An 18,724-nucleotide genomic window follows, 5' to 3' on the forward strand; every position below is an offset into this window, starting at 1 on the left:
TGCCCTCACAGAGTGCATTAGCCCCACAATCGATCTCCCCAAAGAAGATAGGCCCCACCCACCCATCCACAGCTCCTCAATGGATTGCCCCAAAGAGGTAGGCCACAGCCAGGGGTCCCGCCCCTGGCATCGCCGCATGGAGCCACGGAACCTGCCTCCATGCCACCCACACAGCGTCAAGTCCCCACCCACCCACACGCATCTGCTGCACATGCAGTCTCCTGGTGATGGATTGTTACAGTGTGACAGCGTGAGGGTGTGACGACCACATAGGCTTTTATTCATATAGATTCCCTATGCTATGCTTTACATCCCCATGACTATCCTGTTACTACAAATCCAATTTGTACTTCTTAATCCCTTCATGTTTTTCACACATCCCCCCAACTCTCGTCCTATCTGGAAACCATTCAAATGGTCTCTGCATCTGTGAGTCTTTATCTGTTGCTGCCTGTTGATTTATTTTGTTTTCTAGATTACACATATAAATGAAATCATATGACATTTGCCTTTCTCATTTTGTCTTATGTCACTCAGCACAGTATCCTGTAGGTCCACCCATGCTGTTTTAGACGGCAATATTTCATTCTTTTTAATGGCTCAGTCATGTTCCATTGCATAGATGCACTACTTCCTTATCCACTCACCTACTGATGGGCACTTGGGTTACTCCCATATCTTGGCTATTGTAAATAAAGCTGCAATGAACATATGGATACATATTCTGGTATTATATTCATTTTTAAAATGTATTTTTTTTATTAATATCAGAGATGATGGAAGAGGGAGAGATAAAACATCAATGATGAGAATCATTGATCAGCTGCCTCCTGCACGCCCCTCATTGGAGATCGAGCCTGCAACCCAGGCATGTGCCCTTGACTGGAATCAAACCCGGGACCTTTCAGTCCTCAGGCTGACACTCTATCTATCCACTGAGCCAAATCAGCTAAGGCAGTTCTGATATTATAGTCTGATAAAGTTATACTACGAGTGTCAAGAGTTATATCAGCTTATCCTATACTCAGATGAAACTTCAGCATAAACATTTTTATACAGTAAAATGAATGAATGCATTGTAAAGAATAAAGAGCTACACCCTTTTCTTTTAAAGAGAGTGGATGTCATTAATTATCCCCTTTTTATTCTTTCAGCTGTGGGGTACACATTTTGACCCAAAGAGAGTCCTCCCAAGCCTGCAGAAGACACTCCAGGACCTCCAGCTAGATTATGTTGATCTTTACATCATGGAAACGCCCATGGCTCTTGAGGTGAGTTCAGACACCTAAAGGTTTGGCCTCTGCTCTTTGGCAGCCATGAGCCAGCAGCCATGTGCACAAAGCTAGTTCATTACTTAGCACCACAGAATGTTATCGTTTTGTTACTGTAGGTCAGACAGCACTGACCTAGCCTAACAAACGCCCAGAAAGGTTATGTGTAACAGACTTAGGCTTGGATCTCATGGTTCTTGATTCCGAATCCAATGCACTTTTTATTACAACATGTCTTTACAATTGTAGTTTAAATTCTCTCCATCAATCCATCACATAGTCACCAAACGGTACTCCATATTTTAACTGTCCAGCATCCAGACACACCCTTCTTCCCACTCATATAGTTATGAAAATATCCCTGTATGACATAATGCAAAATAATATATACAACTGAAAACTTACTCACCTTCCACCCCCAAAAAGGGAAATAACCCAAAGAATGGTCACGTTTTTGGGGGGTCAGCAACAAGATCATGGTGATAGCTATTCCTCTGGTTCAAATGCACTTCTTCCTTAAACTTTCTCAATCTATGGACTCTGTGTTAATTTAACCACCACCAACACACCCCTACTGCTTTCCAATGTCTCTAAGAAAGGAGAGACTGAAAATGAAACTGGTCATTGAGGTGCCCAGATTTCCTTCACACAAGCAACCTGGCTGCCCCTATTCCGTTCTCTGGAAGCTCTTTCCTTAATGACTCTTCTCTATGGTAACATCCAAGAGAGACTTTGGGAAAGATTACTCTTGCGCATCCTTGATACAAATTTGCAAGCTTCACAATGGCCTTGGTTAAGCAAAGGCTTTCAATGGTCAGTTTGGGATTTCGTGGACAGTCAATATCCCTTAAAAATTTGCTTGGCTTTCAGTAAATTCACATTCAGTCAGCTCCATTAAAGAGTAATTAAAACTAGAAATCTTCCTGTATCTAATCTTTAGCCTGTGGTTTCTGCATCTTAGTAAAGAAATATCCTATCCCCCTCATCTGATCAGTCCTTAGCTTAATGCCCCTTCTGACTTGAAATAATACAAAACAGGGAGGCACAGGTCACGCGTTCTTCGCACCCAGTCTCCATCTATTGGATGGTGCTCCATTGTTGGGTGTGGCATCACTGGCCTGAGGTCTTGTCTTCAGAGAGAAATGGACAAGCATTCTCCCAAAGTCCAATTTTATTTCCTTCTAGGATTCTTACCTTCCTGTCCTGGCTGACACAGACTTTTCTAACTCTAGAAGGTTCAGAGCTGAACTTCTGCCATTTGGGGAGGCATCTAGAAGCAGAAAGTACCTGTTTTAGCAAAATATGATCTTACCACTCATCTTACAAGCTAAGTAGCAATAAACACATTTATATATCTTCAGGATCTGACTGAAGACTGCAAAAATGGCCAACAAATTCTAACACCCAATGTTTTCCTACTAAGTCTCCTAAAGCTCCAATCTTAGTATGCCCATTGTCAGAGTCTCAAGACACAACAAGGCAATAATTTAACAAGATGCCATGCTATTGCATAGCAAGAATATCCAATTCTAAGATGGAGAATCCTCACTATCCACAATCCCATACTGACCTAGCCAATTCCACACTCTTTGTTCATTACTTGCCATACCCAACACCTTTGTTTTAGTCAGAACTCTTGTTATAAATGGCAGAAACCCAACTCAAATTGGCATTAGCAAAAAATGGAACTAAGAATTCAAAGGCATACCTAATTCCAAAGGACTGGATCCAGAAGTTCAATCTATGTATCTAGACTATGGCCCTTTCTCAAAAATCTCTTTCTATATGATGGCAAATGCCCATTGACATGGCAATCCTTCCTTATCAATACAACTTAAGAATTCAGAGGAAGAGAGACTACACATTAAACCTCCTAAAAAAAACACAGATCTGCCTTGCTTGGGTCACATAACTTTTGCTGATTAATCTTTGTGTAAGGGCATTGGTGTCTGACATCTGTGGCCAAGAATTGGAGCTGGGTCAGCCCACACAATGTGCAATGAGCTCCTCTCTAAAAGAAGGCTAAGGATAGTAGAAAGCAAAATAACCGATTTCCACTGCACTCATTAATCAGAGGTCACGTAGCAAGCATGGTGGTATGAAACATGGGCTACAGAATCAGGGCAACTTGTTTGCATCCCAGCTCTGTCACATGTGAGCCAGATGACTTGGTCAAGTTATGACCTGATCCTTTTACATATCACCTAACCATGTTCCAGTGGAAAGAGTATGAACTTTGGAGTCACACAGAAGAGGGACTGACTTTCAGTTTTATTACGTATTAGCATATTGTCTTTGATATTCCTGAACTTTCATTCAATTTAATGACTGGTAAATTGGAGATGACACTAACTCATTTGCCAAGTATTGTGAGGAGTCATTAGTGTTATATATGTGAAATTACAGACACAGTGCCTGACATTTTATAGCTAATAAAATGTTTTAAAATCTTCAGGTGGAAATATATATTCCAATATACAGAATAGCTTCAGTTCACACAAAAAAAGAAAAAGGTTGAGGCCCAAGGCAATGAAATAGCTAACTGAGGTTTAAAATTCATCAGACTGAGACCAGATCCTGGATCCCCTGATGCCAATCTTATATTTGTTCTACACTGTACAGCCCCTTCTGCCTTATGCTTTTTAGATGAGGAATGGCATTTTTAAAAGACAAATGAAGTTACTGACGAACAGGAATGAGAATCAATAGCATGGATTTTTAGAGGGTTGAAGTATTCTTCTAATACTATCTTACAGTAGGAGCAAGAGTAGAGGGAGAAAGACCATGGAATGATTCGGATGAGGGATGAGTAAGGTAGGCACAATGGAAGCTTAAGAGGAACATCATGGAAATAGCTAACATGGGTTCAGAAATGATAAGGACTTAATAAAAATCAGGGTAAGTAAAAAATATTTAACACAGTGTATGATAGAGGCATAAAACCATTCTGAGCAGAAGTAAAATGGGAAATGCAAAAGGCAAGAAATAAGGAGAGAGACTGGAGGGGAAATGTGGCCCACAGTGTTGAGAAGTACAAAGAGCTTGGGTAGCAGAGACAGAAAGGGTGATTAGCATGAATGGTTATGTGGCATGGAGGAATAAGCGAGATGGGAGGAAACTGAGTCAAAATTGTGTTTGCTAAAGAAAGTGTTACCACGAGGGGAATGTTTTGTCAGGTGAGATGCAGACAAAAAAAATATAATGAATTTTGTCCAACTGCTTGATTTTCAATAAAAATTCCTATTATCCTAAAAAGACTTCAATGCTGCCAACCATACCAAATAGACACTGTACGTATCCTCATATTATTTGACTAGAGGCCCACTGCACAAAATTCACACACTTAGGGGGTCCTTCAGCGCAGCCTGCACCTTTTTGCAGTCCAGGACCCCTTGGGGATGTCTGTCTGCTGGCCACCACCACCGCTGGGCTCACCAGCCATGAGCCCGACTTCTGGCTGAGTGGCGCTTCCCCTGTGGGAGCGCACTGACCACAGGGGGCAGCTCCTGCATTGAGCGTCTATCCCCTACTGGTTAGGTGCACATCATAGCAACCGGTCCTTCAGCTATTCCGTTGATTTGCCTATTAGGATTTTATTATATAGGATATCTTTCGACACAGTTGACCATTATCTCCTGTACACTTTTTCTTCTTGTGACTTCTATAATACCACGCTCTCTTGATTCTTTGGCAGCTTGTCTACCAACCTCCAAATGTTATGCCCAGAATAGTACTTCTATTCTCAGCATTCTTGTCTTACTGAGCCACACTGTGTCTATAAATGACTTCATATAGTTGCAAGGATTATTATTTTATATGTAAGGGCTACCAACTTTTGTATACAGCCATGTCCTCTATCTAAGCATCTTTCTGAGACTTCTCTGTTCACCTGCCTTCTCAAATAGCCACTTGAACGTTTGGTCATTTCAAACTCAAAATATTCATAAAAAACTCTTGATTGCTAACCCAAACTCAGGAAATGATTACCAATATCCACCCAAGGAGCCTAGGAATCATCTTTCATTTCTCTCTATTCCATTTTTAAGCCCATAAGAAATGAGTCCCATATTTAGATACAGCCAAAAAAGAGAAATCTGAAAGATAACGTTCCATACAGGCTAGCCTTAGTTGGGAAAGGATCACCCAAAAACCAGAAAAGGGGAGTTGACACAAGCTATGGTGTGAAGTAGGAAAAAGAAATGCTGAACTCCTGGAGGGCCCAAAAATGAAAGGAAAAAAACCAGTGAGCAAGTCTGCCAGAATTGAGAAGTAACATGCCTTGCTCTCCTCAACTTTGGTAAGGCCTGTCAAAACACTGAGTCTCAAACTCTGCTATTTTTTGTAATATATTTTATTGATTTTTTACAGAGAGGATAGGAGAGAGATAGAGAGCTAGAAACATCGATGAGAGAGAAACATCGATCAGCTGCCTCCTGCACACTCCCCACTGGGTATGTGTCTGAAACCAAGGTACATTCCCTTGACTGGAATCAAACCTGGGACCCCTGGGTCTGCAGGCTGACCCTCTATCCACTGAGCAAAACCGGTTAGGGCTCTACTGTTTCTGATGAGTAATTCTGTAATTAGGAGAAAACTCATGGCTTAAGAACAATAATCTGTTGATAAATAAAGAGAAAATGAATGCCAGTATAGGATAATGAGAATGAGATTAATGTGTCACATATTTTGGCAAAATGAAAGAATTTTTGGACAGTCCCATAAAAGTAATAAATATATATAAATATAATTTTATTATATACTTATATAAACACTAGAGGCCCAGTGCCCAAATTCGTGCATGGGTGGGGTCCCTTGGTGTGGCCTGAGGGGATTGGGCCCCAGCTCGTGCCCCCAGCCTCACAGCCCCTGCTCGCACCTGCATCCTTGCAGCTCCCACAGCCTCACGTGGCACCCCGCTTTGTCCTGGTGCTGCCCCATCACCTGCTCTACCATCCCGCCTGCAGGGCAATTGATTGGGGACGGGCCCCCTGCCCTGCTCCCACAGTGTCTGGGAGCCGGACAGTGGCCCCACCCTCTGCCGCCACTACTGGTCACTGTCTGAGGAGCAATCAGTCACAGCTGGACCCCCCTCTCACCCGGCTCCTCAATGCCTGGGAGCCAGGCAGCAGCCTCGTCCCCTGCTGCCGCTGCTGGCACCATCCACTCACCTCCTCCACCATCCCACCGAGGTCCCACTCTTGTCAGGTCCCATCGGGGCTGGTAGCGTCTCCACTGCCACCAGCTGCTACCACTGTGTCACCGACACCCACCATTTCTATGCCACCCCCTTGGTTGTCAGCGCACGTCGTAACAAGTGGTCAAACTCCCGGTCAAGGGGACAATTTGCATATTAGGCTTTTATTATATAGGATATAAATAATTAAACTTGAATCGCTTTCCCAGAGCTAGGGTATATTGGCCTAAAGACAATTCAAATTCCATCATTTCAATTCCCAGATATAAATAAAGTGAATTACATTTGTTTTTGTTTTACTTTCTCAGCCTGGAGATGAAATTTTTCCTATAGATGAGAATGGCAATTTGATATTTCACCAGACAAATCTGTGTGCTACTTGGGAGGTAAGTTCAAGAGAGCCTTTTATTCTTTCATTTTAAAAGATTACATTTTTGAATTGTGACCTGATTATTCCTATTTGATTTAGGAAGAGATGCAGCATTTACCCTCCCATTCCAAATTCTGGAGTCTGGGAATACACTCTAATGAGTACAGCATTGCTTTCTAGTGGGTGTCCCCCTCTAGGTAACAGTTGAAGACCTGAAGGGTGGAGTTGTTTTGAGGGGTGAAGAGGCAGCTACTAGTTTTCTGGTGCTTGGGGCTCTCTACACAAGAGACAATATATTCACTCTGGATGTCATCAGAGCTGAGTAATTTGGAGTCTGGTGTTTCCCTCTAAAGGTCTGCCTGACAGGTTAGCCAGGATCCCAAGGAGAAAATAAGCTCATTGCTCAAAATAACAAGGTATTTATTTCACAAAGAAACAACATATCTCAATTACAGATCCCAACATAAACAGAACAGAGAACCAAGGACTTTTGAATTAGCCAATTAATATATTAAAGGTGATAAGAAAACATATTAGCAATGTGAAATAAGAAAACATTTTTAAAAACAAGTATTAAGTAATAATTAGGAAAAATAAAACACAATGCAATAGATGGGATAAATATGAAATGGACATAAAGAAAACGGGATCAAACTGAAAGATCAGAATGAGGAAATCTCCCAATATGAAGTACGGAAAGACAAGAAAAAAATTAAATATGAAAGAAAAGCGAAGGGATGTACAGTACTTAGAATTTTCAGTACTCACATAATAGAAAAACAAGAAAGAAAGAAAGAAATAAAGAAAGAAAGAAAGAAAGAAAGAAAGAAAGAAAGAAAGAAAGAAAGAAAGAAAAAGGTAAAGAGGTCATAGTTAAAGGGAAAAAAACCAGAGATATTGAATGAGCATAGATTACCAAAGAGGGAAGAGAAGGAAACCCACACCTAGACACAATATAGAGAAATTTAAGAATATCAAATATAAAGACAATGTTAATGCTTCCAGAGTATAGCAAACAAGTCAGTGAAGGGGACAAAATGGAATAATAAAAGATAATCCAAGACAAGGCAGGAAAAGAAAAAAAAAAGGTATATGAATAGATGAGGAAATAAAAAAACAAATACCAAGATGAAAGATTTAAACTCAGTGATATCAATAATCACAGTACATATACATATTTAAAACAATGCAGTTAAAAGGCAGAGGTCAGAATGGACAAAAAGCAAAACCCCACTATATGTTATATACAAGAAATCCATTTTAAATAAAAACGTTTATACAAACATGTTTAAAGTCAAAGGTTTAAAAAATTATAGGACAGGAGAATATATACTATGCTAACAGTAATAAAAAGAAAGGTGGAGTAGCTATTTTAATATCAACAAAGATTCCAGAGCCTCTTTATTCCCAGGGATAAAGAACTTTGTTTTATAATAAAAAGGTAATAAATCCTAAACATCTATGCACCTAATAACAAAACTCCAAAAATACATGAAGCATAAACTAACAAAACTGAAAAGGGAAAGGCAATAAAAGAGTCATTCATACTAGTATATAATGAGACTAGAGGCCCGGTGCACAAAATTCCTGCATGGCGGGGGAGGGGTGGGGGGGGGGGGGTGGTGTCCCTCAGCCCAGACTGCACCCTCTCCAATCTGGACCCCTCGGGGAAAGTCCAACTGCCGGTTTACGGGATCGGGCTTAAATGGCAGGTTGACATCCCTCTCACAATCCTCGACCGCTGGCTCCTAATCACTCACCTGCCTGCCTCCCTGGTCACCCGTAACTGCCCCCCCGCCTTGCTGGCCTGATCACCCTCACTGCCTCTGCGTGCCAACCTGATCGCCCCTAACTTCCCCCTCCACCACCTTGGTTGCCCCCAACTGCCTCCCCTGCCGGCCTGGTCACCCCATGCAGCCTGCTTGTTCAGGCATTTGATCGTCCCTCACTAACCCCCCTGCCAGCCTGTTCATAGGCAGCCACCTTGTGAGGGCATGAGGGTTAATTTGCATATTACCTCTTTTTAAAATATATATATTTTATTGATTTTCTACAGAGAGGAAGGGAGAGGGATAGAGTTACTAACATCAATGAGAGAGAAACACCGATCAGCTGCATCCTGCATACCCCCTACTGGGGATGTGCCCGCAACCAAAGTACATGCCCCTGACTGGAATTGAACCTGGGACCCTTTAGCCCGCAGGCCGACGCTCTATCCACTGAGCCAAACCGGTTAGGGCAACATATTACCTCTTTATTATATAGGATTGGTATCAGTTTTGTTTTGATCAGTTCTGTTATATTATCAGCAGCAAAAGAGATAATAGAATAGTATTTTCAAAGTATCAAATAATAAAGAACATTGAACTTTAACTAGATATTCAAACTGTAAGACAAAAATGATACATGATGAATATATTTTCTGATCCACACATTGCTCAGAAGTTTTGCCACATAAAGACCAACACTGAAAACTATTACTAAATAAGAGGAACAAAACTCTAAAAGATGCTTCAAGAAGTGTATAAACTGAAAGTAATGAAATAAAATATGATATAGTTTTTATTATCTATAAAACTATATAATACTAAATAAAAAGAGAAAAATATACCTATTATAATAGGAAATACAATTCTGCATAGACTATTAATATCATAGATGTTGGGGTGAAGGTAAATCAAGGAATGTGTGAGAATATAAGTTCTTATCTTTATTAAAGGAAAGATATAGGTATAAACTTTTTAAAAGGAAGTATTAAAAAGAAACATAAAAGTGGGAAAAACTGAAGTAGGAAATTAAGATGGTAGAAACAATCCAAATATATTTATAGTTACAATAAATATGAACTAAATTCACCCACTAAAAGGCAAAAATTGAGAGATTAGAATTAGGCACATCTAAACATAAAGACATGTGAAAAATTAGGCTAAGCCTAATTTTATATTAAAATTTAAAGGATGGGGGGGGGAATCTTATCAGTCTAATACTTAGAAAAAAATGTATAGTTATATTAATACTAGAGGCCCCGTGCACAAAATTCATCCACAGGTAGGGTCCCTATGCCTGGCCAGCGATCAGAGCCAATCAGAGCCTTCTGGCTGCCAGCTGGGCCTTCCTTCTTTCCACGCTGCCCTCTGGTGGTCAGCACACATATCGAGTGGTCCAACTCCTGGTCAGTCAAACTCCGGAGGGGACAATTTGCATATTAGCCTTTTATTATATAGGATCTGACAACATAGTTTTTTATTTTATTCTTTAATCCTCACCTGAGGACATGTTTATTTTTATTTATTTTTTTATTGATTTCAGAGAGAGGAAAGGAGAGGAAGAGATAGAAACATCAATGATGAGACAGAATCATCCATCAGCTCCCTCCTGCATGCCCCCAAAGGGACCAGGCCAAAATCTGGAATGTGCACTGACTAGGAATCGAACAGTCATCTCTTGGTTCATAGATCAGTACTCAACTACTGAGCAATACCAGCTGAAATATGTACACAATAAAATATCTGCAAGTATATGAAACAAAAATTATATGAAAATATTCTCAAGTAGAGCCCAATGGGCGAAGTTCAGTGGTTGAGCATGAACCAAGAGGTCAAGGTTTCATTCCACTCAGAGCCCATACCAGATTGCCAGTTAGATCTCCAGTGGGGGGAATGGGGGCTTCTGGAGGCAGCTAATCAATGATTCTCTATCATCTTTGGTGTTTCTTTCTCCCTCTTCCTCTCTCTAAAATCAATAAAAATATGTTTTTTTTAATTTTTAAATAAAATACATGAAAACATTGATAATTCACTATTATAGTGGGAGATTTCTGTCATAATCCTATAAATTATTGAGAAGCCATGAAAAGCTCATATATGTATGAGAGAGAGTGAGAGACAGAGAAGAGAAGAGAGATTTGCATCAAAAAACAGAATATACATTTTCTACACATCTAAGACACTTGATTAGGTACCATACCATAAAGAAAGCCTCAACAAATTTAAAGAATTAAGATCATTATAAACAAACAAACAAAAAAGAAATAAGATTATTATATATATTACAAGGGAAAGATATGGTGTACAATATACCACAATCAAACAATTCCTACTTGTGTCCACCCCACATTTTTTTCTTCACAGAATGACTATTAACATACCTGGGGACTTTCCTTTTTAAAGAATTTATACTAACCTTCTAAACATTCATTCTTGCTTGTTTTGAGGCTTCTTTCTAAATTCAATGGCATTTGTTCTACACAGGCTTTGGAAGCTTGCAAAGATGCTGGCTTGGTGAAATCTCTTGGTGTATCCCATTTTAACCGCAGACAGCTGGAGCTAATACTGAACAAACCAAGACTCAAGTATAAGCCAGTCTGCAACCAGGTACAGTCTGACAAGAGGGTGGGATGTGACAAGGAATTTCAAGAGTTACTTAACATAAAGGACCATGGATTAGGTGTCAGAAAGATTTGTGCTCACTCTACAAAAAGACCCTGGACAAGTTTTTAACTTCTCTCAACTTATGTCTCTTAAAAATTAACAAATAAAGATTTGAAAGTTTAAATTCAGACCAAAGTAACCCCCAAAAATTTTTGAAGAAAAATAATGTTGGGAACAAGACCTGCCCAATATTAAGACAGTTGGAATAAAAGAGATTAAAAATGGTAGCAGAGTAAGTGGATGCTACACAGACCCACTTCCAGGACCAAACTGGAATTGCAACTAAAATACAAAAAACCCATCCTGAGAAATCAACTGAATACTAGCTGGAGAGAACCCTGATAACCAAGCATGGAAAATGGAGACATCAGAGAGAATGGTAGGAAGGGTGGAGATGTGGAAGGGCTGGACGGGCTCTAAGAGACAGCAGATGAAGTTCTGGAGATATATCTCAGCAGTGGGGGGTTCCCACTAAGAACTATGTGGTCTAATCTCCAGGTGGGCCCCCAGCAGAGAGCACCAGAACTAAAAAAGGTGCCCACATAACATCTGGCTGTGAAAAGCAGCAGGGTTGCTGTCTGCCAGCCAGAATGGCTGGAAATGCAGGCACCATCTTAAAGGGCCAATGCACAGAATTTAATGTGCAGCCACTCACGTTGGGCTCTAGCAGAGGGAGAGCAGAGTGGATTGGAGCTCTGTGAGCAGAAGCTAGATTTGGGGGCTCTGGATTAGCTCAGAAGGCAGTCACACCAGTTGCCTGTGCTGAGTCATTCCCTCACCCTGTGGAGGTCATCTTTCTCAGACAGACCTTTGCTATCCTGGCCATTTATGACTAGGGGGAAGACAGTTGACCCACCCTATTGAAAAATCTTTTGCCCCAACCTGTGGAGTTTCTGGGGCCCATTAAGAGACTGAGAATAGCCTTAGCCAGTTTTGCTCAGTGGATAGAGCATTGGCCTGTGGATTGAAGGGTCCCAGGTTCATTCTGGTCAATTCTGGTCAAGGGCACATGCCTGGGTTTTGGACTCAATCCCCAGTAGGAGGCATGCAGGAGGCAGATGATCAGTGATTCTCTCTTATCACTGATGTTTCTCTCTCTAACTCTTCCTGTCTGAAACCTCAAAAATACATTTTTTAAAAGAGACAGAGAATAATAATCTATTGGAAGCAGCAATTGCTCTAATTTCCCAATTGGTTAACCCCTCACCACACCTGTGTATGATTGCCTAAGGACTACTCAAGACTGAATCCAGTCAGTCTCAGGTAGAGATGGGTCTCTGGAGGCTTTGAGTCTTTGCCTGATCTAATTAGTCAGAAACAGCATTTGACACTGTTGAAAACTTCCCCTACCTGGTGAAAGAAATAGACTTACAAGTCCAGGAAGCGCAGAGAACCCCAAACAAAAGGAATCCAAAGAGGACCACACCAAGACACATCATAATTAAAATGGCAAAAGCAAAAGACAAAGACAGTATCCTAAAAGCAGCAAGAGAAAGAAACTCAGTTACCTACAAGGGAGTAGAAACTTTGCAGGCCAGAAGGGAGTGGCAAGAAATATTCAAAGTGATGAATACCAAGAACCTACAACCAAGCTATCATTCAGAAGTGAAGGTCAGATAAAGAGCTTCACAGATAAGAAGAAGCTAAAGGAGTTCATCATCACCAATCCAGTATTATATAAAATGCTGAAAGGTATCCTTTAAGAAGAGGAAGAAGAAGAAAAAGGTAAAGATACAAATTACGAACAACAAATACACATCTATCAACAAGTGAATCTAAAAATCAAGTGAATAAATAATCTGATGAACAGTATGAACTGGTGATTGTAATAGAATCAGGGACATAGAAAGGGAATGGACTGACTATTCTTGGAGGGGGGGAAAGTGGTGTGGGGGGGGTGCAGGTAGAGATTGGACAATAATCGTGCACCTATGGATGAGGACAGTGGGTGGGGAGTAAGGGCGGAGGGTGGGGTGGGAACTGGGTGGAGGGGAGTTATGGTGGGAAAAAAGAGGAACCAATGTAATAATCTGAACAATAAAGATTTAATTAATAAAAAAAGAAAAGAAACAAACAAGAAACCCTATCTTGTGAATCAGCTTGAAATATTTTGGAAATAAGTTTCTACGATTCTTCTTAATGATTATAGACATATTATATACAATTACTTCACTAGTTTCTTATTTTTTCTGTTTATCTTTAAATGCAAATAGATATTCTCCCCATTGAGTTAAGTGTAGCAAATCAAATTCACAGAGAATCCTCAAACCATGATCTGAGACTGTCTAACTGTGTAGCCCATTAATTTCAGGTTTTTCATTTGAGCCACTACATGGGTTATATTTGTGACCAACAGGATTTTAAGGGCCTGTTTCTCTTCAGAACAAGCTAGTGTGAGTCACATTAGGGCAGGACTATAATTCCTTGGCCTGCATGCAACTTCAGAACTTCCAGAATAGAAATAAAATACTGCAATTGTTTCTACTTATATCAGAGCTAAAAGGAGAAAAGAAAGTTAGATGAATTTCTGAGACTATTATGGAATCTTCCAAATATAATTAACAAAACAAGCATCCTTCTCTCAGTTTTAGAGACTAAAAGAACTTTAGCTCTGATTCGTTTAAGCACCTGATGCAAGAAGGAAAACAAAGCTATCAATGTGTCCCTGTGGAGAGTAAATAGTCAATTTTTCGTTTTCAGAAACTGTTTTAAACATACACTAGGTAGAAAAGCCCAGCAATCTCTGTAATGGGCTCAGATGCAAAATAGGAATATCCTGAGGCCTCTCTGCTGGCATTGGGATCCTCGAGTTCAGGTCTCAGAAGCCACTGGTTAATCCTCCAAGTGAGCAAAGTCTAGAAATTTAGAAAGTTATCTAGTTCTTCACTGGACACCATGTATGCTTTCTTCATTCCAGATTTTAATATTCATGCCTTTTTGTGCATGGACTTTACTAGCTTGAGGCTCTTCCCAGTACTTATTTTCCGTAATTCTTCTTTTTTAAGTTTTTGTTAAAAACAAGACTATCAATTTCCAATTATTTAAATGCTGAGTACATTCCCATTGTATTTTTCCCAAGAAGAGATGACTACTTTAGAAAAGTCGGATTGCTAAAAAGAAAAGAGGGAAGGAAAGGAAGAAAGGGAGGGAGGGAGGGAGGGAGGGAGGGAGGGAGGGAGGGAGGGAGGGAGATTGGAACAAAACATTCTTTTTTTTTTTTCTTTTTTTTTTTCGATCTACATATTCATTTATTTTACTGCTCAGTAACCTATTTTGACGTTCCCCTGTTGCATCAAGTGGGACCAGGTCAATGGTTTATAGCAGCAGTTCTCAGCCTTCCTAATGCCGCGACGCTTTAATACAGTTCCTCATGCTGTGGTGACCCCCAGCCATAAAATTATTTTCATTGCTACTTCATGACTGTAATTTTGCTACTGTTGTGAATCGTCATGTAAATATCTGATATGCAGGATGTATTTTCATTGTTACAAATTGAACGTAATTAAAGCATAGTGATTAATCACAAAAACAATATGTAATTATGTATGTGTTTTCCGATGGTCTTAGGCGACCCCTGTGAAAGGGTCGTTCGACCCCCAAAGGGGTCGCGACCCACAGGTTGAGAACCGCTGGTCTATAGCATTTGTAGGGCAGGCCTTCATCTCTCCCGAAGAGGCTCACAGCCTCAGGTGTGAGGGCCGGGCGGGGAGGGCGCCACCTTAATCCCGAGCCCACAGCTGTGAGGGGGGGAGGTCACTGTCTGACCTGCTCGTGGCCGGAGGTCAGGTGACCTGCTGGGGACTCAGGTGGCAGGTGACACACCAGGCCAATCAGCTCTGCTCTGGGGAAGGCGGAGGCCAGGCCACCCGAGAGGCCTTCCCCCGGCTGCCTGCCAGTGTGCCCGCCTGCGCCGTGGCACCCCCTGGCCTGGAAGGGAGACCGGCCGTGGGGGGGACCTGAGCCGCCTCCACCGCTCGCTCACCTGCCCCGCGACAACCCCCAGCACCGGAGGGTCTCTGGGCATCGCTGCCACCACAGCCCAGTGGTGCGAGGTCCGCGGAGATGCAGGGTGACAGCATGGTCGGCAGCCGGTCAGCAAGTCCGAACAATGCCCATGACCCATGAGATGCCTCCTGGGTGCCAGGGGCCACTTACCTCTAAGCAGCGGGCGGCCCTGTGGAGGCGTGACCTCCAGCTCCCCGGTGAGGACCTGCCCGGGTCCCAGCTGGTCCTGCGTCTGAGCCCAGGGCTGGAGCCTCGCAGCGCGGCCCGGGCGGGGTGGCACCCACGCCAGCGATCAGGAAACCCGCGGCGGGGCCAGGGCTCCACACCGTCATGGCTGCGGGAGAGCCGTCACCAGCGGCGCAGAAGGCCCCTGAGAGCCAGGAGCCGGAGCCCGCAGGCTGCCAGCTGGCCGATGGAACCGTGGCCCAGGGCCCAGAAGGGCTAAGTCCGTCCCATGTAGACCCAGACCCGCGCCTTCCCGAGCGGACAGTGCCTCCGTGCCCCGCGTGGGCTCAACACGCGCCCGGTGAACAGGCCCAGCACCGGTCGCCATTACAGCCAGATTGGGGGGACGACCCGACGTTCCGACACGCGCTGCTTCACCAGGTCGCCTGTCCCCACACGGGTCCAGGGCAAAGCCAGTGGCCGGAGGAAAGGGCCTGCCGGCCGACTCTGGACTGACGGGGCACACACTGCCTGCCACGGGGTCAGGAAGGTCGTGGATCACGTGGCCACGCCCACCACGGGGTCAGGAAGGTCGTGGATCACGCGGCCACGCCCACCACGGGGTCAGGAAGGTGGTGGATATGGGTGAGCAGCATGAACACGCTTAACAAACATCAGCTGTTACTGCTCAGAAAGCCCTGCTGCTGACCAAGCTCTGACCGGAGCGGAGAAGGACCACGGGACAGTCATGTGACACAGATGCTGTAAATAGTGTCTCTGTCTTCAAATCTGAAGGCAAGTCAAGATGACATTTTTGTTTCTCTCGTGTGATTTGTTTTGGCCGCCAGCTGTGTCCTGTGGGTAAAACTTCACAGAGGCTCCGGCCGATCCAATCCAGGAACAAGCCCTGAGCGGTGAGCGTGGCTCCATAGACCCAGCCTTGAGGCTGCGTTCACTGGCTGGTGAAGACCCGGCCACCACGCTTAGTGCCGATCATTCGGAGCTGGTTTGCTTCCTTTTGCACCGACGGGAGCACAGAGCCTGCGCACTGGTCTCACGCCGTCTCCTGGCAACAGCCTGTGCTGACGCTGGAATTCCCGCTGGTGGTAGCACAATTGGGTTGTGGTCACATGGGCCTCGTCCCGCAGTGAGTTTCACCTGCCCCCGAGCAGCTGCCAAGCGTGGGGAGGACCAGATGTGTTTAGTGATCATTTCACCAGTCAGTGCCATCGACCCTCTGGTCTGGGTCATTTGTCACAGAAAACCCAGTTAGTTTCCCCCATAAATGAAGTTGATGACTCGGCAAAAATGCACCGTTGTCCGGAACTGAGGTGAACATCGGGGGCGAGAAGAGGGCCTCCCAGGTGAAGTGCAGACAGGAAAGGAGAGATGACGACTGGGACGGCCAGAGGAGGGTCCATGGTGAGGCCCACAGTGAAGGTGCTGGGGGAGCACCCTCCCGGCAGCTGAAGATGCTGACCAGACCCCAGCCTCCCGTCCACGCATCTCCATGCGTGCTGTCTAACATGCCCGTAGCCGGTCCATCCTTGCTACTTGACACAGTCGCTGCAGGGAAGAAACATCTGCACAGCATATGGGGTGTATGGGGACCTGGGGTATATGGCATACTGTTATGTTTGCTCCCCTTAGCGCTATGTGTTCTCAACATTCTTAAGTCCTTTAAAGAACTTCTGTCTCCATCTGATATGAAAAGATAGTGCCTTGTGGAGAGCAGATCTGATGTTCTCTTTCAGGCTAGTCTTTTTATGGAAACAAATATGGGATGCTTACTGTTGTAAGATAAGGGGCACAGCATTGATTGTATCCACTTAGGATTTTTCAATGTCACTTTCTGAGAGTGATCACAGATTTGGTAACATTCTCAATACTAACATCTACCACAGAGGATATTTGTTACAACTTAAGAAAAAAACAACCTAACATGAATAAAATTGGGTTTTATTTTTTTTTGTACTTTATGTTTTTTTACTTTGTTTTTGTTTCATGCTTTTAAACAGTGGGGAGTATTCCTGTGTAAGAAAAGGGAAGGAGCTCAGACCATAAGTAATTTTTTGTTTGTTTTTATTTTCTATGTAGCTAGCTATGTGATTTGGGGTAAGTCATTTAATATCTCCATGTCTCAAGTTTTCATTTGCTATAACAAGATGTTTGCATGAACTATAAAGTTGTTATTTTCAGTTTTAAATTCTATGCTGCTTGAAAATAATCAAGTGATATATGTGATAAAATTAGCAGTGTGTGTATGCCTGTATGTGTATATGTGGGCACACATACCAGTATATGGTTTTTAAAATTGAGATATGATTTACATACCATAAAATTCACTTTTAAAGTGAACAGTTTAGTGGCTTTTAGTGTATCTCAAGATGGTGCACCATCACTACCTCCTAATTCCAGAACATTTTTATCACTCAGAAAGAAACCCCATACCAATTAGCACTCACTCACATTCATTCTTCCCTCCCCCTAGCCCCTGGTAAACATTAATTTACTTTTTGACTACATGAATTTTCCTATTCTGGACAACTAATGTAATGAAATCATACAATATGTGGCCTTTCTGTATGTTTTCATTCACTTAACATGTTTTAATGTTGTAGCATCTATTATTGTTTTACTCGTTTTTGTACCTGAATAATATTCAACTGTATGATCACATTTTGTTTGTCTGTTCTTCAGCTGATGGATATTTTATTTTGTTTCTGAATTTTGGCTGTTATTAATAAAACTCTAATCATTCATTTAAAAAAAAAAGAAAGAAAGAAAGAAAGAAACTCTACCAGCAAGAAGGAACTAGAATAAAGTACTCAAGGTAATGAAAAGCAAAGATCTGAAACCAAGATGACTATATCCAGCAAGGCTATCATGCAAAATAGATGGTGAAATAAAGAGATTCCCAGACGAAAAAAAAAAAAAACGAAAAAACCACGCCAAAGGAGTTTATCACCATGAAACAGTATTGCAAGAAATGCAAGAAAGGCCTTCCCCCGGCTGCCTGCCAGTGTGCCTGCCTGCGCCGTGGCACCCCCAGTCTAAAGGGACTGCTGAAATGAGAAGAAGAAATAGAGAGAGAAAGCTAGGCAAACAGAATACAAATGGCAGTAAAAAAGTATCTATCAATAATAACCTTAAATAAAAATGAATCAAATGCTCCAATCAAAAGACAAAGTGTAGCTAAATAAATGCAAAAACATGACCCAACTATGTGCTGTCTACAATGAGACCCACCTCAGAGCAAAAGACACAAATAGGATGAGAGTGAAAGGAT

General features: G+C 42.4%; 1 protein-coding gene across 1 annotated transcript in view; it reads left to right on the forward strand.

Moving 5' to 3' along the window:
- The window catches only part of LOC308526865 (aldo-keto reductase family 1 member D1-like), a gene marked incomplete at both ends in the record, with an annotated part of 48,665 nt that overhangs the window by 16,084 nt on the left and 13,857 nt on the right, over window positions 1-18,724 (forward strand). Inside the window, 3 exons of the mRNA XM_081102116.1 lie at window positions 1,155-1,271; window positions 6,774-6,851; window positions 11,086-11,208. Coding sequence (XP_080958242.1) covers window positions 1,155-1,271; window positions 6,774-6,851; window positions 11,086-11,208 — 318 coding nt within the window. The remainder of the gene's footprint in view (window positions 1-1,154; window positions 1,272-6,773; window positions 6,852-11,085; window positions 11,209-18,724) is intronic.

The sequence above is a fragment of the Myotis nattereri genome (assembly GCF_964212035.1).
Source record: "Myotis nattereri genome assembly, chromosome: 11".
Taxonomy (NCBI): Eukaryota; Metazoa; Chordata; class Mammalia; order Chiroptera; family Vespertilionidae; genus Myotis; species Myotis nattereri.